This window comes from Camponotus floridanus, unplaced genomic scaffold (assembly GCF_003227725.1).
Source record: "Camponotus floridanus strain SB8 unplaced genomic scaffold, Cflo_v7.5 scaffold89, whole genome shotgun sequence".
Taxonomy (NCBI): domain Eukaryota; kingdom Metazoa; phylum Arthropoda; class Insecta; order Hymenoptera; family Formicidae; genus Camponotus; species Camponotus floridanus.
This window is the reverse complement of record NW_020229859.1, coordinates 736708-763664: the sequence shown is the minus strand read 5'-3', so window position 1 is coordinate 763664 and position 26957 is coordinate 736708. Positions and strand designations below refer to the sequence as shown.

General features: G+C 35.1%; 1 protein-coding gene and 1 long non-coding RNA gene across 3 annotated transcripts in view; one reads left to right on the top strand and one right to left on the bottom strand.

The window, feature by feature from the left end:
- Positions 1 to 15404, bottom strand: part of LOC105249300 (zinc finger protein ZIC 4) — a 35830-nt gene extending 20426 nt beyond the window's left edge. For both annotated transcript variants that reach the window (XM_020026911.2, XM_025414726.1), the window contains exon 1: positions 13915 to 15404. In XM_020026911.2, the coding sequence (XP_019882470.2) occupies positions 13915 to 14845 (931 nt within the window). In that variant the 5' untranslated portion in view covers positions 14846 to 15404. The remainder of the gene's footprint in view (positions 1 to 13914) is intronic.
- The window catches only part of LOC112639757, a 132306-nt gene that overhangs the window by 42376 nt on the left and 62973 nt on the right, over positions 1 to 26957 (top strand). The window lies entirely within an intron of this gene.

Sequence of the window (26957 nt, the reverse complement as noted above, 5' to 3'; positions counted from 1 at the left end):
ACCTATGTAAATGTTCTATCTGTTATCCTTGTCTCTTATCATTCTTCGCTCCTCCTTTTTTCCTCCTCCTTCCTCTTCTTCCTCTCCGTCTTTTCCCCGACGACGATTCCACCGTGGACGAAAAGGTGGAGAGATACAAAGTGAAAGTGTGCAAGAGAATCCGTGAGAGGGAAAGAGAGAGAGAGGGAGAGAGAGAGAGAGAGAGAACGCTAGGAGGAAGAGACGGGGAGGCTGCAAGAGAAAGGAAGATATTCGAAAAGAGGAGAAGAAGAGGGCCCAGCATTCCAGAGCCCGGTCTCGACCCGCGACCCTCGCCCCCTAAATCATCCACCGCAGCTAGGCCGCAATTCCGTTTTGTTTTCTCCGCTCCTCTCTGCTCGTTCCTCCTTTTTTCCTCCCCCTCCCCCCGCGCGCGCGCGCGCGCGTTTCTCCCTTTTTCTTTTTCTTTTTTATTTATCTCTCCCTCCCTCTCCCCTCCCTCTTTCGACCTTTTCTACCGGACCACGGAGACAACCGACCGATCCTCCGCCCCCTCTTTCTCCTTTCTCGTCCTCTTTCTCCATCTTCGTCCGCCAATGTTCCTCCGGCGCGTTCTGACGGGAGAGAACTGTGGGAAAAACGTAGACCCGCGCGACCCGTTACAAGGGTGACGGGCTACGATAATGAGCCCCTCGTAAGGATTCGACTTGATCTCTGACTCGGTCGACACGTCGTTCGCGAGAGATTGTGTTACGTGATTATCGGTTTTTCTCAAGTTTGACGTTTCACCGGATTGGAATCAAATCGATATACATTGGTAACATAAAAGAATGATAGATCTAAGGTTGTAGTATATATTCGGGGCCAACAATTGTCGCAAATATGGCGGTGCAACATCGCCTAATGCCTTAATCTCTCAGCTCACAAGGGATAATTCAGACTCAAATTTCTTTTCATATATCTTGAAATATGTATTTTTAATATGTATTATTAAGTACATATTATTAAGTGCATTAAGATTTAAATATATGTGCTTATTCTTCAAAGAGATAAATGTTTATCAAAGCTACAGATGAAATTCCATTTCGATAATACCTTTAAAATTATTTATTATTGCACATGGACGGGTTGATTATTAATAACATCTACGCACGAATTATATAAAGCTCGTCTCGTGAAAATAAATTATACGCATGATTGCGATTTGCAATTGGTGTCACAAATAAATTTCAGATCCTTTTTCTCTTTTTTGCATATATTATAGATCCGCTTTATTGACAACAATCGGGGGCAGAATGATGGATAGTCGATGGAAATGTCATTTTAGACATCGTCCATATGTGACACCATGATACCGTGTTCAATGTTTACTGTATCCGAAACATTTAAAGCCCTCTAATAAAGAACCGCGCGAATTCTCGAAAAGGAAAAATCGTGATGCGATGGATATCGATAGACTTCTTCGTGACGATCGGCGTATCCTATCCCAACCCTGGATCCTTTACAAGGACAAGCGCGCGCGCCTCGACACCGACGCTGGCATTTAAAAACCGCAGCGAAAGTATAATGTTACGGACACTCGATATTTTCTCGATGATCGTCATTGTACGACGGCGTCTTTAACGTACGATCGGAGGGAAGCACCCTGGTATTATTCGGCAGCTACCGTACCGGACGATGGCGAAACCCGGAGCGATTTACCCCATCTTCGGTTACCCGTTCGTGTCTATGCGCAACAAGAAGCGTTAAGATGTCCCCTTCTCGCCCTTTCCATATAAAGTGATTCGCCGTTAAAGAAAGACCGTGGAATTGCAAGTAGAGACCGTTCGATGATGACCGCCGCGCGCGTCATTTCAACCCTCCGGGACGTAAAGTCGGGAATTAAATGCGAGAGATTTCCCCGTGATAATTAGAGATGTGTCTTCCTTGCTTCTGGTTACGGATTCCTTCGCCGAATGACGCTGATTTGTTTTTTCACGAAAATTTAATTGAGCAGCAACCTTCTCCATAATCTTTCTCTAAATATACATACGATTAAATTAATTTCTTTACAAAATATCTATCGCAGATAAAAGCTAAAGTTGATAACGTGTACACAAAAGTCACTAAAAAAAATATTGTTTAATTAACACGAGTACGTTGAAATTAATAATTTATATATATTTTATTATATTTTATTATATTTATATATATTTTAATTTATTATTATAAATTAAAATATATATAAATATAATAAAATATAATAAAATATATATAAATTATTAATTTAAATTATATATAACTATCACAATCTGTCAATCCTTTTAAGTTAGATATTATAATATTATATATAACTATCACGATCTGTCATATTATAATATTATATATAATTATCACAATCTGTCAATCCTTTTAAGCGTCAGACAGCTTGAAACGCGTGTGTCGTTCAGAAGATACCACGTGCCGGAACGCGGAGCATTTAATAATCGTTGGATAAATACGTAGGCGCATTCCGCGCGTTCGTTAAAATCCGATTTCGATTAAAACGGCCCGCGGAGCAGGCGGGAAAATATCACGTGCGAGAGCAGCCGTCAATAAGCGCTGGTGCAGCGGACTTTTTCGAGGCTCGCAACATCAGCCCGCGGACGTCTGGCTACAAACAGAATAATATACAGTCGCTTAACCGGCGCTTAATGCCCTCCGAACTATTTTATACCACACCGCCGGTTCATCCGGCTCGCCCGAGCCACCAAGCAACCTATATCCAGTCGGAGAAAAGGACGGAAGAGCAATAAGAAAGAGAAAGAGAGAGAGAGAGAAGAAAAAAGCGTTTAATTCCGAACAGAAGAGCGGAGTTATTTTCTTGTCGAACAGCTCATCTTCGGCTCTGGAAGATAACCAGAAATGTTTGATTTCTTTTCAGCGCGCGCCCCCCTTCCCCTCCCCCCCTCATCCCCCATCCATCCCGCATCTAGCACCCACGCATTTGCGTCAGCCGGAGCTCTCCCGGGGAGAGCACCTCGAAAAATTGGGAACGCACGATCGTAATTTGCGGGAAAATCGACGGTTACGCGTTCCCGCCACGCGATCGGATTCACCCGATCGAAGGCTTGTGTAATTTCGTTTCTTCTATAATTATCCGTAACGTATGCCCGCCGTTTGCATACATCAAGGGCCGTATATATCGTCGAATGGCAAGCCTCGGCTAGCGTCTCGGACGTCTTTTTGTGCCTTAGCGTCCCTCAAGATGCGTCCCTTATCGTAATATCTGTATGAACGGCGACGTTTATATATTCGCAATGAAATCCGGACACTTTCACGCGCATACGATCGGAAATTCAGGGGATTTTTTTTCGCCGATTAATTTCTAATCGGCCCGCATCGTGGAATGCGCATTATTTCATCGGAAGGGAATTGCTCGATGATTTATGACTCGCTTGATAATCGCGCGTCGGCCGATTTACAACGATGACAACGGGGGACGCGTTGTCAATGCAAATAAGGTTGCGGAGGTTGACGAGCGTTAATATCCCGGCTGCCTGTCGCGAGCGTTTCGTCGCGAGCGAGACGTTCGGCGTCTGGTAGCTATACGACATCGCATCAGTTAGCAATTACCGCTGCGCATTCCCGAAAGAATCCGCCGTAAAACGGCACCGTTAATGAGAAACCTGTTTGTCACGTCGTGAATTCCTCAAAAACATTGTACTAATTGTCAATTTAAATGCAAGAAGATTAATGCCGATGAGACCTGGTCAATCCCAGGAATCTTTTCGTTGATGTCAACGTTGATGACATCATGAGATGTAGAAATAATTTTCTTTCGAGCGAATGAGCGTTATTAAAATGAAGAATCGATAACCCTAGGACAATGTGAACTTTCCAGACGAAGAAGGCGAGTGCGAAAATAAGATAAAAATAATTGGAAAATTGAAAATTACGTGTCAAAAAAAATAAGAGACGTCAAATCAGCTAATTAATTTCTAATTCGCTCGGTGTTAATGATGGAAGCGATTTTATACGTGCGTTGTAAAAGAGAGTAAGTGTTCATGATTACGTTGAAAAGGGTGGGTAAGCGTGGCACCTCGTTATTTTTTCAGCTGAGTGATCAAGAGAGACCAGCTATTACAGGCGTCTATCGTCAAAGAGTATACCCGTATTTAGAGAGGCAATTATCTTGTCTTGTTTTTCAAGAAGCCACTCGCGTGCTATTCGATTCTTAATAGGGCTGCCTACACAGATTGGATAATCTCTGTACGCGGATACGTCACCGAAATTCGCCGGATATGCCTCAAAAATCACGGATCATATTCGATATTCAACCGAAAATTCGGTATAAAAATTGTCGAAATATTCACTAACTTGTCTATATGAATAGGAAAAATATCTCAAGTATCTTATCTTTTATTTTATTTTATATTAAAAGTAAAACTCTTCTAAAAATATCGATTTCACTTTCAATTCTTTAATTATTTCGATATAAATTAAATGATGCACTCGAATAATCTAAGAGTATCTGGATTCTGATGGTTTTCATCGGTTGAATCTCGATTTAGTTGTTTCGATCTTTATTGTCTACCTGTCAATGTTAACGCATGCTATCAATTGCATCAACGCTTCCGGAAAACCAGAGACAGGCTTTGAGTTTCTAACGCGCAACCGTATCATCTGTCAATCTTTAATGTTCTAATTAATAGAATATGAATAATTAATAGAAAAATTAATACAATATGAATATATTTATTTTGGTCTTAAATTGATGTGTTAGAAGAAAAAGCAAATTGAAAGAGCTGATGTTTTCCTTTAAAATATTAATTTCTTTGAAAAATTATTTAATGTAAAAGCAATGACATCTCAGCTTTTTGAGATTGTTTAACATTTATATTATATTTTATTCGATTAATTTTTAAAGACATATGGCACGTTTTCTTAGCAATAATCCTGATATAATAATGATAACAAATAAATGAAAATAAGTTATCGCACAAAGTAAAAAAAGATGTAAAAATAAAATTGAAAACTGAAAGTGAAAGTTTCTTTAAAAGTTTTATATATTAATATAAAATATTGTGCGTTAATGAGATAATATTAAAAATACATGTGTGACATTTTTAAGTCGAATATTATTATTTTAAAATGTATACACCTGTGATTTGAGTTTCATCAACGCTACATACTAATACGTATCGCAAATTAATCGTTATTTATATGCTTTTGAACTCTATCATTTTGCATGAAAAATGAGTTATTCAATTTTTATAGACCGTTGCGAACTAAATTGACGGGTTAAGGGCGCACTTTCGACACCATCGCTGCACCACGTAGCTAAGATCGTTAGAGCTTTCATAGGTGAGAGAATGCCGGAGGCCACGACTAAAAGATGGCCTGACGACCGGACGCCCGCCACTTTTGCAACAAATCTTTCTGTCTAAATCAGTTTCGAGTGAGAGATAAGTGTTTCGGCATCGGACCCTTATAATTTGAAAAGATGAGAGAGAGAGAGAGAGAGAGAGAGAGAGAGAGAGAGAGAGAGAGAAGACATTCGTAAATTAGGCCTACTGATTCAATACTGAGAATTATTTTCTTTACGATAAAACCTAGAAAATGTAATTTAAATTGAATAGAACTTAATTACTTAATATGATAGTTTATATAAAATAGAGTAAGGAACATATTCAATCAAAAAGAAGAATAATTTATTATGTAAAAATAAATCTGTGAAAATATGGAATAACATTTTTTGATATAATTCTTTTTATTTGATTTACATTAAAATACATTCTACTTGTATTTTTTTTGTACGATTTGTAGGCTCGCGATTTTCAAATAGACAAGTTTTCAATTTTATTTTTACATCTTGCATTTTTCGAAAGATTATGCATGTACTTTCCGGAATGCACGGAATGCACGAAATGATTTTTTATATTTCATTTACTTTCTGATTTTTTGAGTTATATTTTCGTATTTGTAATTTTTCTTATATGTTAATTTAAGAAAAATAGATCAAATATTCAATCAAAATTTATGTTTTTAATTGTTATTTTCTTCATATTTATTTTCATCGTCAAAAATGTGTGAGTAATCTGCTGGCTCAGATATAGTTTAGAAGAATATTGTACATAAAAAATATCATAATTATATAATTATAATTAATTGTAGTTAAAAATTTTTTATTTTGTTTTACAATAAAAAAAGTCTTTTAATTACCTTTTTTAAATCAAAAAACAAAGCTTGATTCAAAAAATGTTGTCCTGCATTTTTTATTTATTTTTTCTCGAAGAATTGTCTTCTTTATATTATCTGATTGATCTTATATAATTTTGATTTTTAATGAAACCCGGAATAGTATTAGTATCATACCCGGAATAGTATTAGTATCATACCCGGAATAGTATTAGTATCAAAATAATAGAGAGAGGAAGAGATATAGTTGATTTAATATAAATACAGTCAATATTTCATCGAAAAGTTAAGTTTGCATAATAGATTTGCTGATTTTATTTAGTATAACTAATTATTAAAAACGTTTCATATATAAAATTTTTATATACGGTTTTGTTAATTATTCGCAAACATTATTTTATAATGTTTGGAATCATGTTTGTGTAACATATAAATTTCTGAAATACATTAGTTGTTGTTTGAATACAATGTTTTATATTCTAGTCAAGAATGTAATAAAGGTTTTGTCATCAGCGACAGATTTGCTGACATAAACAAGGTTTCAGACTGTTTGAGAAATTCGGAATTTGCGGAGGGGAATAAATGAGATTTCTTGTGAGAAAAAAGAAACATGTATAAAAAAGACTTTATAAAAATTAAAATTAATAAAATTAAATAAATTTATATACTAATAATATAAACTAATAATATAAGCTAAATTAGATTAGATTATATTGCAGTTATACAAATATTGATTATTATAAAACTAATATTTAAAAAAAAATTCATAATACTTTGATTTTTATCTAACTATCTAAAATCTTATACACATAGATACTTCGTACGACTAGGCTATAGGTCAATTTTTAATTTCGATTTGATACAAGAATAAACTATTGCCCAATCTAAAACGCGATTATTTTTACGAAATGAATGTTGTAGGTTTTTTTTACCAATTAATTCTTTATATTGCATACATTGGCAGTTCAATTCAATTCGATCAAAGTGTAATATATTGCGATTCTTTCGATTACTATTCGATCCGGTCTTCAATAATATAACGGGGACATATAAAGTTTCGTCTCTTCGCCTTTCTGTCGCCTTGTATTTTATACTGTCAAAGATGAGCGAGCACGCCGTGTCGGACGATCGATGAAAGTGTGGGCGGTCAAGTAACAAAGCGTGCGGTATAAACAGAAACGAGGGGTGGTTTTTTATTGACGGCTGCTTTTCGAGGTGCAGGCGCGAAGAGGACTGTCTCGGGTCCTTATCGATCCACGAGGTTGTTCGTGGATTTTTCCTTGCTGTTTACCATACTGGCGACACTTGGTGATTCATTTTGCAGCGCGTCGAGAAAGCACAATCGAACATTATCCTCCCTTGTGCACCTTTTTCGCACATAAAGTTTATAATTAAAAGAAAAATATCACTTGGAGAAAATCTTGGCCATCGAAAAATTTATTTACACGCATTTTTTGTACGGAAAATAAACCCAGAATGCGAAAACACAGCTCTCAATTCAAATTATTATTTTATATGTTAAGCTTTATTTGATCTAATTTTTGAAATACATTGATTATTGTTTCAAAATCTTATAGAACACTTGTCAAGAATATTCAACAATAATTTTGTGTGTATATATACATGTGCCATCAGCTTGTGGAACTTATATAAATGAATAAACATTATATTTTTCTCATGAAAAAGAGAGAAAAAAGAGAGAGAGAGAGAGAGACACAATACAATGTATTAAATTTTGACGATCTTTTACCTCGAACGTTGCATTTCGTTTAATCTCGATAATCATAATTCGATGGATGCCAAAGAAGATTAATTTGAAGATTAATTTTTTGCGTTTTGTTGGCGAGATGGTGTCAGAGATACGCGATGCATGCATGATCTATCGATCTTCGTCGGGCATTCTCGAAATCGCAGAGTTGTATTATCTGTCAACCGTAGATCCGCCATTCGGTCTGATTTCACGATGTTTTATCTCCAAATCGAGTTTCTCGATCTCATCGAGGTGCGCGCACCATCGTCTCGTTCCATCGATCTTCCCGACAGAAAAGATTCCGATAAGTCGTCGATACGATAATCTCGCATCCGCATCATTTCCCCCCCGTCTGACCTCGGTGCAATGCTGCTGTCATCGTTCCTAGAAAAGTATTTCTCTCCTCGGCTTTGTTACGCAAAACGCATAAATTTCGCGTGGCCTCCTCTTCGCCTAAATCGTGCCTCTCTAAATAGGTTTACGGTCTATTAACTTTGCATCTTTCCCTCCAAGAGCTGGCACACGGAACGGTACAGAAACCTACTCATCCCCTCCTCTTGGTATTTCGTACGCTTATCTCTCGATCAAAATGTAACTTATTCTTAATCCATTTATGTAATAAATTTCCGGCGCTAATAGTGCTGTCATTTCAAAGTGTTTATAGATCCATAATTTATACCTCGAGATACATTTCCGAAAGATAATGTTTGGTAATTAATAAAAAATGTAAAAAAAACATACGTCAATATTAATCGATTATCTCGCTGTCAGGCATGAAAATTTGCGCCAATTTTTTGCACGAGATTTATATCCTTAGACGAGATATCGAATCTATGGTTTTCGATTTTTCCGTTGTATATTTCATATTCGAGCTATCTAGATCAAATTTTAGATATCAAAGTCTGATTTCGCAAGGATACGAATTTTGTCGTGTCTCGATAAATCTCCATACATGTTCCGACTCGATTCGTTTTCCGTCCGATATATCCGAAAATGTCATTATTCACACGCGCAAATAGATACGCCCGATGCTGCCGATCGCCGTCGATTTCCAGCCGGTAGCTCTCCGGTTGAGCAAATATCGTCTCGCGCTTCGGGCAACGCTCCTCGTGTGGCCTCGTACTTCTCTTCTCATAATTTCTCATGGCCTTTCTACCTATCTCGACTCCACCTCTCTCTCTTTCTCTCTCTTTCTCTCTCTCTCTTTCTCTTGTTCTCGCTTCTCTTTCTTTCCTACCTCCGTCTCGTCGTCGAGACGCATCTTTCGTACCGCTCGACACGAAACGGGTACGAGAACGAAGCACCAGTTCTGTACTTTTCCATCGCCGTTTCTCTCTATCTCTCTCTCCTTTTCTCTCTTGCCAGGACATTTTACGTGCCCTATTCCCGACGATGCAGGAGTACGAAATATGCCAGCCTCCGCCGAGAGTAATTGCCTTTACGCTGGCTGGCGGCGACTCACGATCGCGAGCCCTCCGGATCGGTCGTGGAAACGGTAACTTTACCACAGCCATTTCACGAGACAGCGTGACTTCCGGCAAAATGGTAGCGATTGCCGGTGATTGTATATTATGCTTCAAGGTATAACAAAATAGTAATATTATTCGACTTCTTTTTACAAACATACGTAAATAAATAAATCATCATTTTGATTCACTCGGTGCCCGCTGTCATCCAAATTCCCCCTCTCATTGTATACATCTGCGTATAAATTATTCGATAAATTATTCTCACAATTAATCGGTGTTAACAACAAAATATTTGTTAACAACAAAATAAAGTGCAAAATAAGAATTGAAATCTATATTAAATAAGATTTATTTCTCGAAGGAAGCTCGACGAATGTAAGATCATCAGTGATTTCAATTTTTATTTTGCATAGAGCCGCCCGTCTCGCAATCTCTAAAAAAAAAATCCTCGATTATCATCGGCGACAATTAAAGGATCAATGGAACCGGTTCGCGTAACTTTGTCATACGCAAGTTTCGTCGCAGCTTGAGCGAATAGCCATTTACTCGCCTGTGTCGTCGTCGCGCATTCTAGCTCTTCCCCCGACACAGGATTTCGCCCCCTACTTAACGCTTATTCCACGACACCCTTCGTGACGACTCATCCCTATATCATCCCTCTATTCTCCGCGTCTATAACCCTCCGAAAATCCTGACCAATGGCGTGCGAGCTTAAGGGATCCATTGTCGATCTGACCAATCGCCGCTCGTTCCACGCACACCAAGATCGGTTCTGAGCCCGCAACAGACTATTCTTCGCTTCTTTTTTTCGCTCTTTCCTCCCTCCTCCCCCTCCCCGCCGTTGCGGAAAAGGGGCGAGTAAGCTGCTTTAAAATGCATATCGATTTATGCCTAATGACTGACCGGGTCGTCTCACCGGATCGCATCTGCGGATTAATAGGACGGATCTTCTCTCGCGACGACGAAAACAATCGGAAGCAGCGTTCATTTTGTTTCTTCGTATTAAGCGAATGGCGAACAGATTGCGATCGGTTGTTCACATTTTTGTGCCCTTTATTGTCGCGGAGAGCGCGGCGATTTAATTTTTAGTTCGTCTCAATTTGCCCGTATTCCGGCACAACAGTTACGGTACACTAGCGTTTCGATACCGCGATTCGAAATCATTTCTATGCTAATGGATGCTGCGCTTCATCGATCATCGTTAAGTGCAACGTCACCTAGTCCCGTACTTGGCTATTTTGTGCTTGGAATCCTTATGGTGCTAAAGCACGGTATTATCACATTATGATAATCGTGGTACGCTGTTACTATTAAAAATAAATTATTTCTACATGTTACAAAAGAAAAATATATCTAGATTAAATTAACTGATTGTTATCATTATTATTATTATTATTATTATTAGATAATTGCAGAAAGCAAATTTACGTTAATTAAATAATTTAAAGGTAAAATTACAAAACCGTAAAAAATACTAATTCTGAATTACATTAATCGCAAGCATGTATGTAATAAATATTTTTTTATCGATATACAATTTTGCATTGATACATAATTATCAAACATGTTTTTATAAAATTATTAAAAATATAATTGATATTGATATAATTGATATTTTAAATATATAATTGAAGTAAATGTTGAAAGAATTCAGCATAAAAATATGTTCGCTTTTTAAAAATAATTTTCTTTACGTATATTGTTGCATAATTTATTCTGTAATTTTAATACTTGAAATAGATTCTCGAAATAACGACGAGTAGAATTATACGTCATTGAAATTCGCTTCTGCCTGCGGAAAACAATGGTAGAATATGTTTGGAATGGAATACACATCGAGGAAAATATTTACCGTGCCACTTGCGAGGGGACCAAGTAGCGCTGTCAGATCGTATTTGCGTTTTTCGATGGACGACGTGAAAGAAACGTGAGAGGAGCAGGGAAAGAAATAAGCGTAATAAAGAGGCGTGATGCGTGTACGCGTTCGTTCAACGAGCAACGTGCGAAAACAATGCGTGAAGTCGTGCGTGGATCGAGGATTGTTTCTCGAAAACGCCAATTTATTTCGACGAGGGTCACATGAGGGTCGCCACGAGCAGAAATGAATTTTTATTCATCGCGACGCTCATGTTGGCGCTTTCGGTCATTTTTTAAACGTTTTATACAAGTTTATTCCGTTCTTCGTGTTAACAGACGCCGTTTATAACTAAGCATTTGACGGAAAATCGCATGCCTGAGAAAATATTAAATGCTAAAACGATTATCGGTTACAATAAAATGTAGCGTTGATAATATTAATAATATTGATAACATGAAAAGAAAGGAAAATGTCACTAATATGAAAATAATATCAAAATAATATCTAATACGAGAGAAAAGAAAATCTCTCAAATTTAAAATCGCGAAATCCGATAACAATCAATATTTATATAACGAATGTATAAATATCCATGCGATTTTGAAACACGGTCTCAAGCTCTCCGTAGGGGACACAATAGTTGTTATAACACAACATATATATCTCAACGCACGATTTAGGGTGGCATAGCGTCGATCTGGGCGAGTCCCAAACTGTCAACCGGGGAAAGAGAGAGGAAAGGGGAGAAAAGAGAGAGACAGGAAGAGAGAGAGAGATAGAGAGAAAGCTCACACACTCCACAATGGCGTCGGAAGGGTGGCGTTTGTTATAAATGAAAACGAAATTTAATCACACGTGATATACTGCCCCCCATCTCGGGGTGGAGTACGACGATGAAGTGCACGAATCCGCATCGTGCGACCGAAAATACGGGCACCTGCGGATGTCGACGTATACTCCGTATACGATTTCATTAATAAAAGTCATTAAGAGCGGGTGGATAAGCGCAAAATAATATGCACGCTTGGTGTATTACTGCACGTGTTTCTAGATTACGCGATGGAATAGTAAATTTTTCCAGGGAATCAAGAGTCATTGTATATTGTTGAATAAAAATATTTATTTCTTTTTTCAATACACCTTTTGAATTATTAGTTGAAAAGTTATTTTTCTGTGTGAGCATTTAATAAATAAAATTATATACGTACATTATATAACATTATAGTATGTACGTAAAGATTGATAAGAGGAATAAGAATATATTAATTTTTATAATTACATGAATTTTAATTGTACCAATTTTAAAGTGATAAGATTTCCCCATGCATTTTATAGAAAATTATATAGAATATTTTCTTTATATATATGTATATAATAAAAATGATAAAAAAATATAAAAATAGTTATTATTGATATATGTATAAAACACAAGAATGATAAAAAATGTAAAAATAATTATTATTGATTTATTATTTTAAATGAAACTTATTGCACATTAAAAGCAGCATGATATTTTTTAAAATTATATATACTAATAACTATATAATATCCTATACTATATATTTATTTATTTCACACAATGATCACAATTAATTAAAATACTTATAAAATAATTAAGAAAAGAAGAGAAACACAGGTGACTTCTATAAAAATAAAATACAAATTAAAAAATACAAACTAAACTGAAAGAGAAAGAAATCTGTTAACAACAGAGACTCAACTAGCCGTCGCATCGACCGATGATGGGATGCCTATCCGACGAATAAATATGCAAATACATTGTCCAGATCCGTCGGACATAAAACGATACGATATACGGTTCGGTAATTTCTTAATTGCGCCCCGAAAAAATCTTGTCATCGTAAACAACCAGTTGATTATGTTGAAGCTGCTCGAGGCGCCGACGGCGTCTCGTGGATAAGACAAACGGACCAAAAATAATGTGGTCCCGGAATATAAATAATAGAGAGAAACATTGCAATAGAACCTATCTACCGTCACCGCGCGTTTTATTTATATACTTTTATGTATTGTGACTCTTATTTATTGTACTCTAGTATATAAGCTGGGTGATTTCGCTACATCAGTGGAAATTGTTGACACACAGCACAAGAAACCGTTAACCTCTTTACCTCTTTGTCCTTACGACGGAGAATAAGTAACGTTCTCGAATTAATCATACTCTCACGCTTGGCCGAATTCCGGTGAGATTCGAGGATGATTCACGACGGAGCTAGTTTACACGCTGGATATAATTTATAGGATTCGGCGGTTTGCGGTAGATCTTTCGAAAACGGAGTTAATACGGCTCTCTCAACGTCGGTCGAGATGAATCGATTCGCGGAAAGGGCACATCCAAGAATCTGAATCAGATCTGACAAGAGTAACCCGGGCGTGAACGTCACGTTGATGGCATCTAAGAAATCCTTGGGAATGAAGTTCGAAAAAGCGCGACGTTTTGTCTTCCTGATTTCTCGCGTGAATAAAGTTTATACGTGAATCTAATTTTCGATTTCATCAGAAAATTTGATATCGGCAGGAATCAGTTTCTTAAGAAATGATGTAGTATTATGATCGATGTTTCTTGTATCATGTACGCCTGGTAACTTTGAAACGAATAGGATTATATGCATTTCTCAAAAGATTTATCGAAGAAGCAAAAAGCGCTTTTGAATAAACGGTACAAAAATAGTACTCACCGGTGTGCGTCCTCTTATGTATCTTGAGATTTTCTGATCTGGCAAAAACCTTGCCGCAGCCCGGATGTACACACGGAAAGGGTTTTTCTCCTGTGTGCACCCTTATATGATTGACGAGTTTGTACTTGGCCTTGAAGGCTTTGCCGTTGCGCGAACAACCCTGCCAGAAGCACGCGTGCGTTGTGCTTTCGGCTCCGCCCACGTGTTCCACCTGCAAATGCGTCACAATATCGGAGAGACTGTTGAAGAGCTTGCCACAGAGCTTTCTGCCCGAAGTGTCCGGATCTAGCCACATGCACGAATATTCCTGATGTTGACCGCCGCCGATTGGAGGGCCGCCAACAGGTCCGTCGCTGTTCCTCATGTACCTCATGAAATGATGACCCGGATGAGGCATCGCCGGATGTTGCGGATGTTGAATCGAAGATGGCGGCAAATGCGGCGAAGCGAGATACTGATGATGATGAGGTGGTAACCTGGTATCCTGGGAATAGGGTGCCCCGGGATAGTGACTGGCGGCCAGTGAATGTTGGCCGGGATGATGCGGGAATTGCTGCATCGTCGCGGCACCATCGTGATGCAGCGATGTGAAGAGGCTCAATCCACTCTCGGGGGTGGTAGGACTTGCCGTCGCATTAAACTCGTGTTCCCGTCGCATAAGGAAGTCACGCGCCGCGAAACTCGAATGATGGCCCATGTGATGCCCCATGTGCGGAGGGCCCATGTGGGTGGCCGTGTGAGGATGATGCGGTGGGTAACCCTGATGATGGAAGTGGTGAGACGGCGCCTCGACTCCCGGGGGCGGTTGAACACTGGCAACGATATCGGTTGAGCCACCGGTCGGTCCTCCACCCCCGGGTGACAGCTTGATACCCAGATTTGTGATATGATGCAACTGGGCAACTGGCGACACGCCGTCTATGTAATTCATTATGTTATACTTTCAACGTTGATGAATTTTAGAAATTAGCACCAAAAGAAAACGACGCGGGACATGTCGCGTCGGATTAGATGCATCAGGAAATATATCCTTGTTTCTAGAGCAATGAGTCAAATATTTTGACGATAGTATACAATTATGAACATTAAAATATCGATTCGTTAGGCGCGTATATACCTCGCAGACGCACTTCATTCCAGATTCACTGTTAATTTTTCTCGTTCTAAGCTTTCGTGGAAACACCTAGCGTCTAGCAATTCCATATTAATACACCATTGCGTTCCATTGCGACTGACGCACAATTTTACACGTGCAACAACAATGATATCAGTGATCCCCCGCTTGGACTCGTTAACTACTCGTTATCGCGCGACTGCGCGCGAATACATTTCGGACGAGTTTTGACAGCGAATACGGTATCTCCGATCGATCATGCTTAGAGGCACTCGAGCACTTTACAACTGTGCACATAACATGCGTTACACACACGCTTCCCCGGACGTCCCGGGCGCCTCGTTCAGAGATGGTAAAACACCCGTTGTGTGCTACTTGCTGCGTTCGCAGCGGGACTGAAAACTTAGAACTCCTGCCGAGGTAACGCGGTCGAAGCATCCCCTTCTTCCTCTCCGATTGGGCGTTGTGATCCCTTTTTTGTCTCTTACTGAGGCTCGACCAACCTGGTGCTTCTCCACCCCACCGTGATTAACGCCGCCTTACATCCCTTCCAAATCGCCATTTCCTGAACCGGATCTGTACCCACTGTTGATCGCTTCCCCACCGGTACCAACGTCCCATTGGCGCCGACAGCCTTGGTGATCATCAGATAGAGAGACGCTCGTCAACCTATCACAAGCAAGTAGGCATCATGCTCGCTAAGGCGCATGTTCCGCTCTTGGTTCACGCCCAATATTCGGGGGAAGGTGCAAATGATAAGATTTCGCGATTTTATACACGACGAAGAAGTGTTTCCCCGTCTCTTGATTCATAAACATCTCGTTTGGAATGTAACAACAGATATTTTACGCGCCAGTTTTCAAGTTTGTTTTTTATTTTGTAATCGTTAAGTTTAGTTTTTGATCGTGCAATAGCTAGTGATAGATACGCGGTAATTAACATAATCATAAAGTTCGAAGACCGACACCGCCGTTGCTAAACATAAATTTCATATCGAAATTAATTTCAAAATGAAATTACATTGAATATCAAATTTAAAGAATTTTCGGATTTTTGTTTTATAATAATTTTCTAAGTATGAGAACCTATTTTTATATTGTTAAAATTATAACAAACATATGATAAATATGATAAATATGATTAATATGACAACGATAGAATAGAGAGAAAACATAATTCAATAAGAAAAAGAATAATCACTCTTACATTGTAGTTTTTTTATGTTAAATACAAATTCGATTTTTAAAATTCTATTTTTAGAATTGTATTACGTTGCAATTTTGTGGAATTTGCAATTAAAATTGCAAAGAAAGATTATATCTTATGAAATTTAACATGCGGCAGATGATGTTTTGAGAATGTTCTCTTTCATGATTAAGTTTAATATTGTTAGAATTTATAATTAGCACGTATAGTATTTCAAAAATAATTATAATATATAAAAATAAAAGCTAATAAAATTCTCATAATAGAATACTTGTCATACTGCTGAAAAACGAAAAATGATGTTACATCATTAAAGATTACGAGCCTTTAAAGATTTGCGGATATAAGGAAATTTTTGAATTTACTGAATATAAATTCCTGTATCAAAGCAAATGGAACAGCGAATGTTAAAACATTTGCAAACATTAGCTATTAGATCTACTATTGAATCCTATAAAATTGTACATTTATATTTTTTTTAATTTGCAAGTAAAAAAAATAACGTTATACAGTATTGTTAATGCAAGAGCAATGATTTATTTTTTAAATATGAAGATATATCAATATATTAGTTTTTAAATAAAAAACGAAATGTATATACATGAAAAATTTTGGCAAAATTTTTAATTTTTAATTTTTTCAATTTTTCATGTAACAAAATGAATATAAAATTAACTAAATGTTAAACTATTCGTTAAACTATTAACTTTTTCTCTTTTCTTGTTCTCTTTTATCATCTTGTCATGCAAAATTAATCTTCAAATTTTGCGTTTCTTTTTTAGTCATAAGCAGGTAAACTAGTTTGTTAGCTTTTGAGGAAATGTCAGGAAATAGCATGGACCATGCTTATTTTGTATAGTCGAATTCTACCAAAAGTCTGCAAAAACGCATTAGCGCATTCTACCGGGATACCTAAGAGTATTGTTCGGTCGAGACAAATTACTTTTTTAAAATTACTTTTTCTTTGAAAAAGGGTCTAAATCTTTTTCAATAAATCTCGGATTTAATATCGCACGTCAATGGTAGGAGGTAAATTTGCCGTAAGTAGATTTAAACAATGCGTGTATTGTATTATTCTTGAAAGAAAAAAATTTGTTAATGTCCTCTTGCATTTTTTTTCGCTCTTTTTCTCTGTTACATTATTTGTACAAAATGTGCAAAATAATACAATATAGAAATTGCAGATTGTCTATTATTTATTTTTGTTAAAATGGATTATTTGCGGGTTTGACGTTGGTTGAATTTAAAAAATTCTATTCTTTCTTCAAAATCTTATTGTGACGAATCTTCAATAATGTTGGTCCTCAACTAGTTTTTTTTGTTTTTTTTTTGTTTTTTGTTTTATACATACACTAGTCTACAATAAACTTAATAATAATCTATATATTTTTAGAAAATCGCTGATAATAAATCTGTTATAAAGTTACAAAGTAGCGGATTTATCATGACAAATTTGAAAAATAGATAATTTTGCTTTACTAAGAGCGGTTTTTTTTATATTGTACATTGTAACATTTACTATTTGTATCATATTTTCAATTGATGGTCAAAGAAGTTAACACTTTTTATTATCATAAGTTATAATGTGTCGTTTCTTTTACCGTAAAATGTTAAACTACAATTTTAAAATAAAAATGTGATAGTTATCATGTAATTTTTATGTAAGATTTTTTCTATATACAAAGATATACTACATAGATAATTATTGTTTTATCCATTAAATATTTCTCTATATTGTTTTTCAAAATTTTATTAAATTTTGTCTTTCTTTCTTCCTATTATTTCTACATAACGTCTCGAATAAATTGTATTAAAATTTTTAATGATTACAAAATAAATATCAGTTTTATTCAATTGACGTTTAAATCTTTCATAAAAGTTATAATAATTTTATTTGAATAATTTTTATATTTAACATAATATTGACTGATTAATAACATTTATAGAAAACCGAAATTTCTTTTGCTTTCCATCTAAAGAAATAGATGGTTGTATTCTATAAAGCGTTTTGGAAAACAACCTAACCTAATAGGAGAAAAGTATACGATATATCTTCTCTTCAGTAATTTAACATTTTAATTAAATGTAATCAATGTTAATTTTGATATACAAAAGTCAAGATTATTTATGCTCTTTCTTTGAACAATTTGAAGTTCAATAGTAGTTCAATATTGTTTTATATAAGGCAAATATGCGGATCTAATCTTTCACAGATTTTCATATTTTCGATATCTACATGCTATAAACATGCTATTTATAGCGGCCTTTGTTTAATTCTGTTCCGTTCTACACTATGTCGTTGAATATATTAGCAGAGCTTAATCACCCGCATAAATAATGCAAATACATCGAGTGCTTTAACGGGGTGCCTCATTGTCATGGCAAAAAATGAAGTCCCATTATGTCCGTAATGGGCACGGTGGCTGACTATTTGATATTAATAACTACCATAAAGGTGGACTCGCGTGGCTCTTTCGTGTACTTAGGAGGCATGGACTGAATGATGCTTTCCATCCACCTTCTGTTGCTTTACTAACAGCGCGAGACATCGAGCGAAGACAAATCTATGCATATAACGCGTGAGCGAGTTTATGAACTCGCGTTGGCCGCATCAAAGATATACATTTTTTTCTCACATATATCATAATAATTATAATTATAATAATTTGAAGGATTTTTAATATAATGTGAAAAATTTCTGGGATCTAATTGGAATATAATCAGATTTCTTAAAAGAATTATGTGGATTCTGGTTAGGAAATTTATAAGAATTCAAATCAGAAATGCAATGTTTTAAAAACGCGATTTTAAATAGGAGACACAAACAAATTATTTGCTTCCTCAGATATTTTCCCCAAATTTCTTTTCAAGTTTTATTTAACATTAGAACTGAACAAAATATTTTATTGTGTAATATATTATTATAAAATATTTTGCACGGATAAAAAGTTATAACAGTTTAATTAGCATTTATCGATATTTGTTGAAGTTGAAATTTTAATTAAATAAATCCAAGCAATTAGAGAATTAAATATTTTGAATTCTTTATCGAAGTAGAATAAAAAAAATTTCTATGTAAGAATTTATACAATTTTGTGTGCGGGTATACGCACATATTCTTATTCCGTATTTTTTCATACCTTCTACATATATTTTATTAAAGATTAAATTATGTTTACAAATCATCTTCATGTTATATAAATGTGATTATAAGTTTATTCCGGCTTCCTTATTATTTTTCACATTTACAATATTTCATTTCATATTTAACAATACACAATAATATGGACAAAGTATTTCTTTGAAATTTGCAATCGATATCTAGCATATGATTTCATCTGATCACAATGTTGCAAGCGCAGCCATGCATCTGTGTCCACATTCGGTTTGAGGCTCGCCAACATAAGACAGATATTGTCTCAGCAGACTCATCAGTCATGACCACTGCAGTCATTATATTTAATTAATCATTAGACTCGATTTATTGCGTGGTCACGGCCAATGGCACGGAAAGGTTCGAGGATATTGCCCGCCTAGCTTTCTGACTGATGTTATTCGTTATTTTCGTTTTCTTCATCTGTTTGTATGAATGACGTGGAAAGAGTATGGAATTAATATCAAAATGTATAACCCTTATACATATACATAAGTACTCTATTCTCATTCTCAGATTATTACATTTTTTAATTTTAATATGTAACATAAATATTTTATACATTTTTTATTTGATAAGACATATAAATGAGAAGTTTATTTTTTTAATTCTCAGGAATATCTGAAAATATTTGAAAATTTCTCATAAACATAAGTCATATCTGCAATATTGAACTTAAATCTTGTCATTAATTCTCGCATCAAGTTTATATTAATCAAAAAATCTCACAAAATATGAAAATTATCAGAATACTTGGAATGCATTATATGCTATTCCATATTTTTCTGAAAAATACTTTTATGTTACAACAATAACAATATTTTTACAAAGAAAGAGAAAATACTAAAAGAGACATTGGCATTTAGTAACTTTTTCCCATGGCTTCTTGTTTCTCTTAGTGTTTTCAAACATGTTTGGAGCGATTGATCAAGATTCAGAAGGAGCATTATCTTTTACAATATATGTAAAAACACCAATAGGTGGAACTCTACGCGAAAACCGACATAATTAGAAATGTCGGCGGAATTTACGGTCTACTAAAATTTCGTTACGATCCACTAAAAGCGCACATCTCTTCTTTCATAGACGTCGCTCATGTGTGAGGCATCAAAGGCGGTCGTCACGATGCGTCCGACACGCTAAAGTTTGTAGATTCTGCGGTAAGATTGGAGATAGAAATAGATTATGCCGTTAGAGAGCGATGGAAGAAGGAGAGAAGAGGCGATCTGGATCCGAGATCTTGTCTCGGAGTCATTAGTGAAATGACAAACTCTGTCGGCAAGCCGTACCATTGGGATCTTTCCTCTTGTTGCCATCGCCGACGCACGCGAATCGATGAAAAATCTAATAAATCGTTATTCGCTGAACGCACACACTCCACGAACGTGTCAAGTTATACAGGCAAAAAGCATTGGCCTTAATTAAACATTACATCTCATTAATACACTGAGGGAAAAATTTATTTGAATCAAATAAATTTGTTTTCTTGAAACTTTTGCTCTAAATGGAAGGAATTGTTTATTTCATTTAAGCAAAAGCATTTAATTTTAATTAAATATGCATGTTATATTAAGTACATTATTTTCATTTATATATTTTTATATTTAAATACTATTTTCGTAAAATATATACTATAATTTATGAAATAAAATATAAATATTATAAAATATAAAATATTAATTAAAATATAAAAATATTTAATTAAAAATTATATTTTTTTAAGCATATATATATTTTTAAACATATGTAAATAAATACTTAATTTAAGCAAACAGACGTTTTGAATACAAGTAAATACGTGATTAGTACCCACCGAATAAATAGCTTTCTTGAGTTAACTAAAATTTTTTTATTTCAAGATAATTTTTTCCTCAGTGTAGCAATTTTTTTATGAATGACAATTATAATAATTTTATAGATAATGTCAATCTGAAAAAAATCAGACTTTTTTACACATATTATAAGTCAGTTTTAATTTTAAACATAATCATGTAATTTTTAATCATGTATAGTTATTTTATACAATTTGTTATTGTATTTTATTGATAATTTGAAGCAATTTTGACGATTTACTTTCAATATTCGTTGCGCGCATACATAATTTATGCAACTAATTTCAGAGTTAGGTTGTAAGTGGCCGCGTCAGTCCCTTGATTGTCTCCCTTGAGGTAAACTCGAAGCGAGGGATCAAAGCAAAATTCGGCATCGTAAGATGACAGAGTGGCAAGCGGTTGCGGTGACTCTGAGATAAGATTTCTACAAGCGATGTGTGGTCAGATAAAAACTGATAGGTATCTTTAAGAAGGATCGCCGACAAAAATATGGCAGACCGTACCCTTCGAAAAGTCACGAAGGATACGTATCCGTAAAATATGAAAAATCCTCGAAATATGATAATGAAATTAACAATTTTATTTATTTTCTTCACATTTTGGATACTTCGGTCGCTTCAGGATTCAAAATACTGAATAATTCAATATATGTATACAAGCTGATCCAACAATCTAGCAGAATTCCTTCATATGTACATATCTCTTCTCTTTTGAAACACAAGATGAGAAAGTTAATTGACATTTTCGTAGATAAAAATTATCTCTTTAGATTTTTTGTGAAGGATCAGAAAGACAATTTTTAAAAATTCACACATATCCAGTAAAAAAAAATGTCTTTATTACTAATGGTAGATTTGAATATCTGTAAAATTGTGACAGGGATAGATTTAGAAATAGATAGAATTGTTGTTATTTCCCTACGAGAATTATGTGTACATCCAAAACGCAACGGATTGATAAAATTGAATATTTTCACCCGAAAAAGATATTTTTCGACTTATACACTAACATAAACTACATAACTTTTTATCGTAGAACATAATGGAAAAGACCGAAGGGGGGGATGATATCATATCCAATCCTTGAAAGAAAGTCGCGGCTGCCGAGAGCAATGTTTCTCGTCGAGCGAAAGGGATTCTGGCATCTAAAACAAACTCTTACCCCCTAGTCGCCTTTATCCGCCGTATTTTTCGCTGACAACCTCCTTCTAGCGGCTTGATTTACGACATCGTAGCGAGGAAGCGAGAAGGAGAGAAATAAAAAAAAGGAGGAACGGAGCCAAAGGAGAAGAACTATTTTTGGGAAGCATTAATATTTATAGTTTTGCACACGTACGCGCCGGTCGCGACGAGCATAATTTTACGACGGGATTTACAGTTTCGCCTGTTGTCACTGCGTTTTACGGCATATTAGTCAGCCGAAAATCAAAATGCCGCCGTTTTGTCACGATGCGTACGATGTCATCTTTTTCAAAGGTATGTCAAGGTTAAAGATTGCGATTCGCATATAATAGTTATAAAATATAGAGCATAGTTAAAAAAAATAGAGAGAGAATGTAATCGAAAATCAAGAAGAATAAATGTTACATATCTTTCAATAAATTATCAAGAAAAATAAATGTTACATATCTTTCAATAAATTATTTAATTTAATTTGGCGTACCTCGAGCTTTTGATTGGTGACATGGTTGTGCAGTATAGTATATTTCGCAATTATCGAATATTTTTTCAACGGGAATAATTCTAGAAGATAAATCTAAAAGATAATTGTAGAAGATAAGAGAGAAAAGGAGAGGAAGAGAGAGAAAATGCAAAAAGTAAAATAATTACGGAATCGAGAACGAAGCGAACTTTTAATAATTTAAATTTGAAATTTAAATATAATATAATACTCTGTTTTTAATCACTTTCAACTTTGCCTTAATTAAAATTTAATATACAGCTTGAGTTTAAAATTCGAATATATATATCGAAAAATTAAAAATCTGACGTGAAGAATAACTTACTGCATACTTAGTGCGCATAGAATTTATGGTTATAATTAATATATTTAAAATATATGTTTATAATATATATATATATATATATATATATATATATTTTATTTTATAAGTCAGAGAAAATAAAAATTATCGTAATATATCGAAAAAACTAACACAAATTAACCAGCGATGTTTTATTAATATAATAAATAATTCGTTGAAACGAAATTCGATTAAAAATCGATTTGGAATCTTATAACAGCATATATATAATAATGAACTGACAGAAATTATAAGATAGATGACACAGGCATATATTTTAATCGTCAGAAATATGCACAACATAATGCGTAATAACGTCAGCCAATAAGCGTCTCGATAAAAACGTGCCTCTTTTACGCATCGATATCTGTCGGACCCTCGGGAAGAAGGACGATTCGTTAGCCGACTTACCCCCATGAACACGAACTTACCCCTAAAAAAAATGATCGTACGCCCCCCCGTTGAGCGGCGGATGCAACTTTCCCGGCTCGGGGACACAACGATAGGACATGTGGGTGTGAATACGATGCATGTACGTCCTTCTATCCCTCATCTATACATATTTTTTTTGAAAATATTAAGCGTAATCATTAGGCGTTATTGAAAAGCGTTCTATTGTACCCATATTTGCCGTATCAAACGAATGTTCCGTTACAAGTTACGGTCGATAATAAATGTTAATATCAAATGTTAATATCAATCGCGATTATACGAATTTTTAGAGTTATTTCAAATCCACTCAATTATTTTTATTTATTTTATTTTTTTAATCACGATTTGATCATGAATATTCTACAAAAATTTTAAATTATACACGAATTATATTTTGTTCGGAAAAGTTGTTGGTATCTAAACAATCCTCGCAAGTTTTCCAAGTTTTATTCCAGACAATAGATCTTGACAGTCGGGCCATGCTTTTCATTTTCATGTCGGTCCACTTTCTGCTGTTTATTTGATCTTTTGATTTGCAACACACAATTTACTCCTGAATATTTTACAAAAGTTTTAAATAACACAAATATAAATCATGCAGATAAAAATAATTTATGTGAATTGTACTATTTGAACAATTTTAGGCCAGTCTCTAAAAACATCCCTTAAATTTAAGTTAGAGAATGGACTATAACTTATCGGGGACCATGTCAACTTAACAAATAGCGACAATTCCATCTATTGCTAACATAAAATCTTTGAAATAAGAACCTTCGAAATCAAACTTTCATTATATTTAAGAAAAGTAGTATGTCAAATATCTCTGGTTTTTGTCTTTACATTTTTCTCAGCGCGTGAATATATCTTGTCGTGCTATCGTTGACAGTTTAGTTTGCCATTTAATTGAGAGGTTTTGTTCAAAAGCCGTTACAATGGCTGCACCGTCGATCTTACGTGTGATACACAACAAAGGCATAGAAGTGCACTTCTCTGAATCTGCTTTCTCAATTCATAGTACGTTCCATTTTGAATGATGATATATAATGATACTTTATTACTCTCAATTTCGATAGGTAAGTCGATGGTACTTTATTACTCCATTCTATATATAGATAACAATAGCTTTTTATAATCAATGTTCGTAATTAAAAAAATGTTATACATATTTTCTCCACTCATTCTTAAAAATTAATACTTACTTTATAAATAGAATATATATATCTAATGAAACTATGATTTATAAATGACAGGACGTTTTTAAAAAGAAGAAAGTTTAAATAGATAAATAAAAAAATTAAATAAATAAAATAAATAAATAAGTAAATAAATAAATAAAATAGATAAATAACAAAAATTGACTAGAAAATGTTTAATAAAAATAATAAAAATAATAGTTAAATGCAGCAAAATTGGGGAGGAATTTATTCTTGAATTCTCTCTGGATATTATTTTGAAAAAAATCATAATCGAATAAATTTATTGTAAATAAGTGATACTATTATATCAGGCATCGAGATGTATTCAATCAAATGAAAACGGAGATTTGTCTCCAGTCATTCGTTCCACATCGAGTGGTAATCGAGTCCCGCGGACGGAAACGAGGACTAATTTTCTTAGGAAGAGTCTCGTTCTGATTCGAGTCTCGGAGCCACCGGAAAGAACGCTAATGAGAGAACGAGGAGGGAGGACGAACGGTGAATCGGAGATGAAAATGAATTGAGTGAATGGACCCAAAGTGCTCCCGAGTGGCGGGAAGTGAGCAACTTCAACGAGAGCGAGGCTTAGCCCCCTCCGTCCGCGCGTTCGTTCTACGTTTCAAGATAACTAACGTAATCAAGCTAATGCAGCTAACTAACAGCCGTGTCTGACGTTCGCATATGTAGACAATATTTAATGTGGTTCAAACATTAATTCAAAACATTGATTAAAAAAGAAGTTATTTTCTCACATAAACGTATTGTTAAAATCTTCAAATTTCTCAAGAGAAATTTGTAAAAATTATGAAGTACGATGCTTCGTCTATTATAGCGTAGAAAACTTGTAATTAATTACTTAATTTAATTAGCATATTATTCAAATATTGAATCATGAAAATCTTATTAATTTTAATTTTTATTATACATTTCTTTTTAGGTTTGTAAAAATTTTAACAATATATAATGCATATTTAATTTGGAATGAAATAAGTTTTTTCCTAGCAAGTTTCAAATAACACCCATGTTTAAATACCGCCTTTTTACGATTTGAAAAGTAAACATTTATGCTAATTTTTTATGTGTATCAAATATAAAAATTTAATTATTATTACAAAATATAATTTATTTATAAATATTTATATTTATAAATATTAAATATATTAATATTTATATTTATAAATTACATGTTAGCTTTTTGTCGAATTATCGCATATATAAATTGAAACTGCATATCATAGATTCGTCTCTTATTCACGGTCTCCTTAATCGTGCTATTAATCGGGATTCAGAGCATGATTAACGTTAATTGCGGCTATTGCACACGTAATACCCTCTTGCTTTGTTTATCATTCTGAATCCCAATGAATTGCAATCCTCCGTAAACCTATCAACGTTCCACGCGTCACGTGGAAAAAAATGCATCACGATCGCCACGCTACAATACGTATCGATTCGAGTTACCTGTCTGCACCGACGAAATAGAGAGAAAGAGGGAGAGAAGAGAGGGAAAGGGAGAGAGAGAGAGAGAGAGAGAGAGAGAGTCTCGGTTATCGTGTGGGTGATGACTAATAGATTTCGAGACCTGGCCCATCCATCTCGCTCTCTCGAAACCCCCTCGATACAAATCGATCTCGCTGCGGTCTCGTGTGCGCATCGAGGATATCGTCTATCGACGATAGATTCCTAAAGCGGTTTGTGCCGCTTTTTTTCGACGATGCATTTATAACATTGGCCACGGCCCTGAACCGCCCAAGTGTCCGTCCGTACGCGAGAGACCAAAGCGGTTTGTCATTATAGATGTTCCTTGAACGTTGAACTGTCAGGAACGAACTAGAGATACGTCGTCGATGTACTCTTCCTCCGCAACGGAATCATAAGTTGTTCATATCGTTCGTGTATAAATCATTTGCGCGTCAAGATGTAAGACTTTCGAAAACGCCTATAAATCCACGGCCTACGTAAACTAATTATATAAGATAAGTAAGCTGTGCATTAATGGCATGATCCTGAGATCCCTGGCTAAACTCTTCGTTTTTCCATCTGGATTCGAATCTTCGCTGTGTGAATAAATATTTATTTTTCTCGT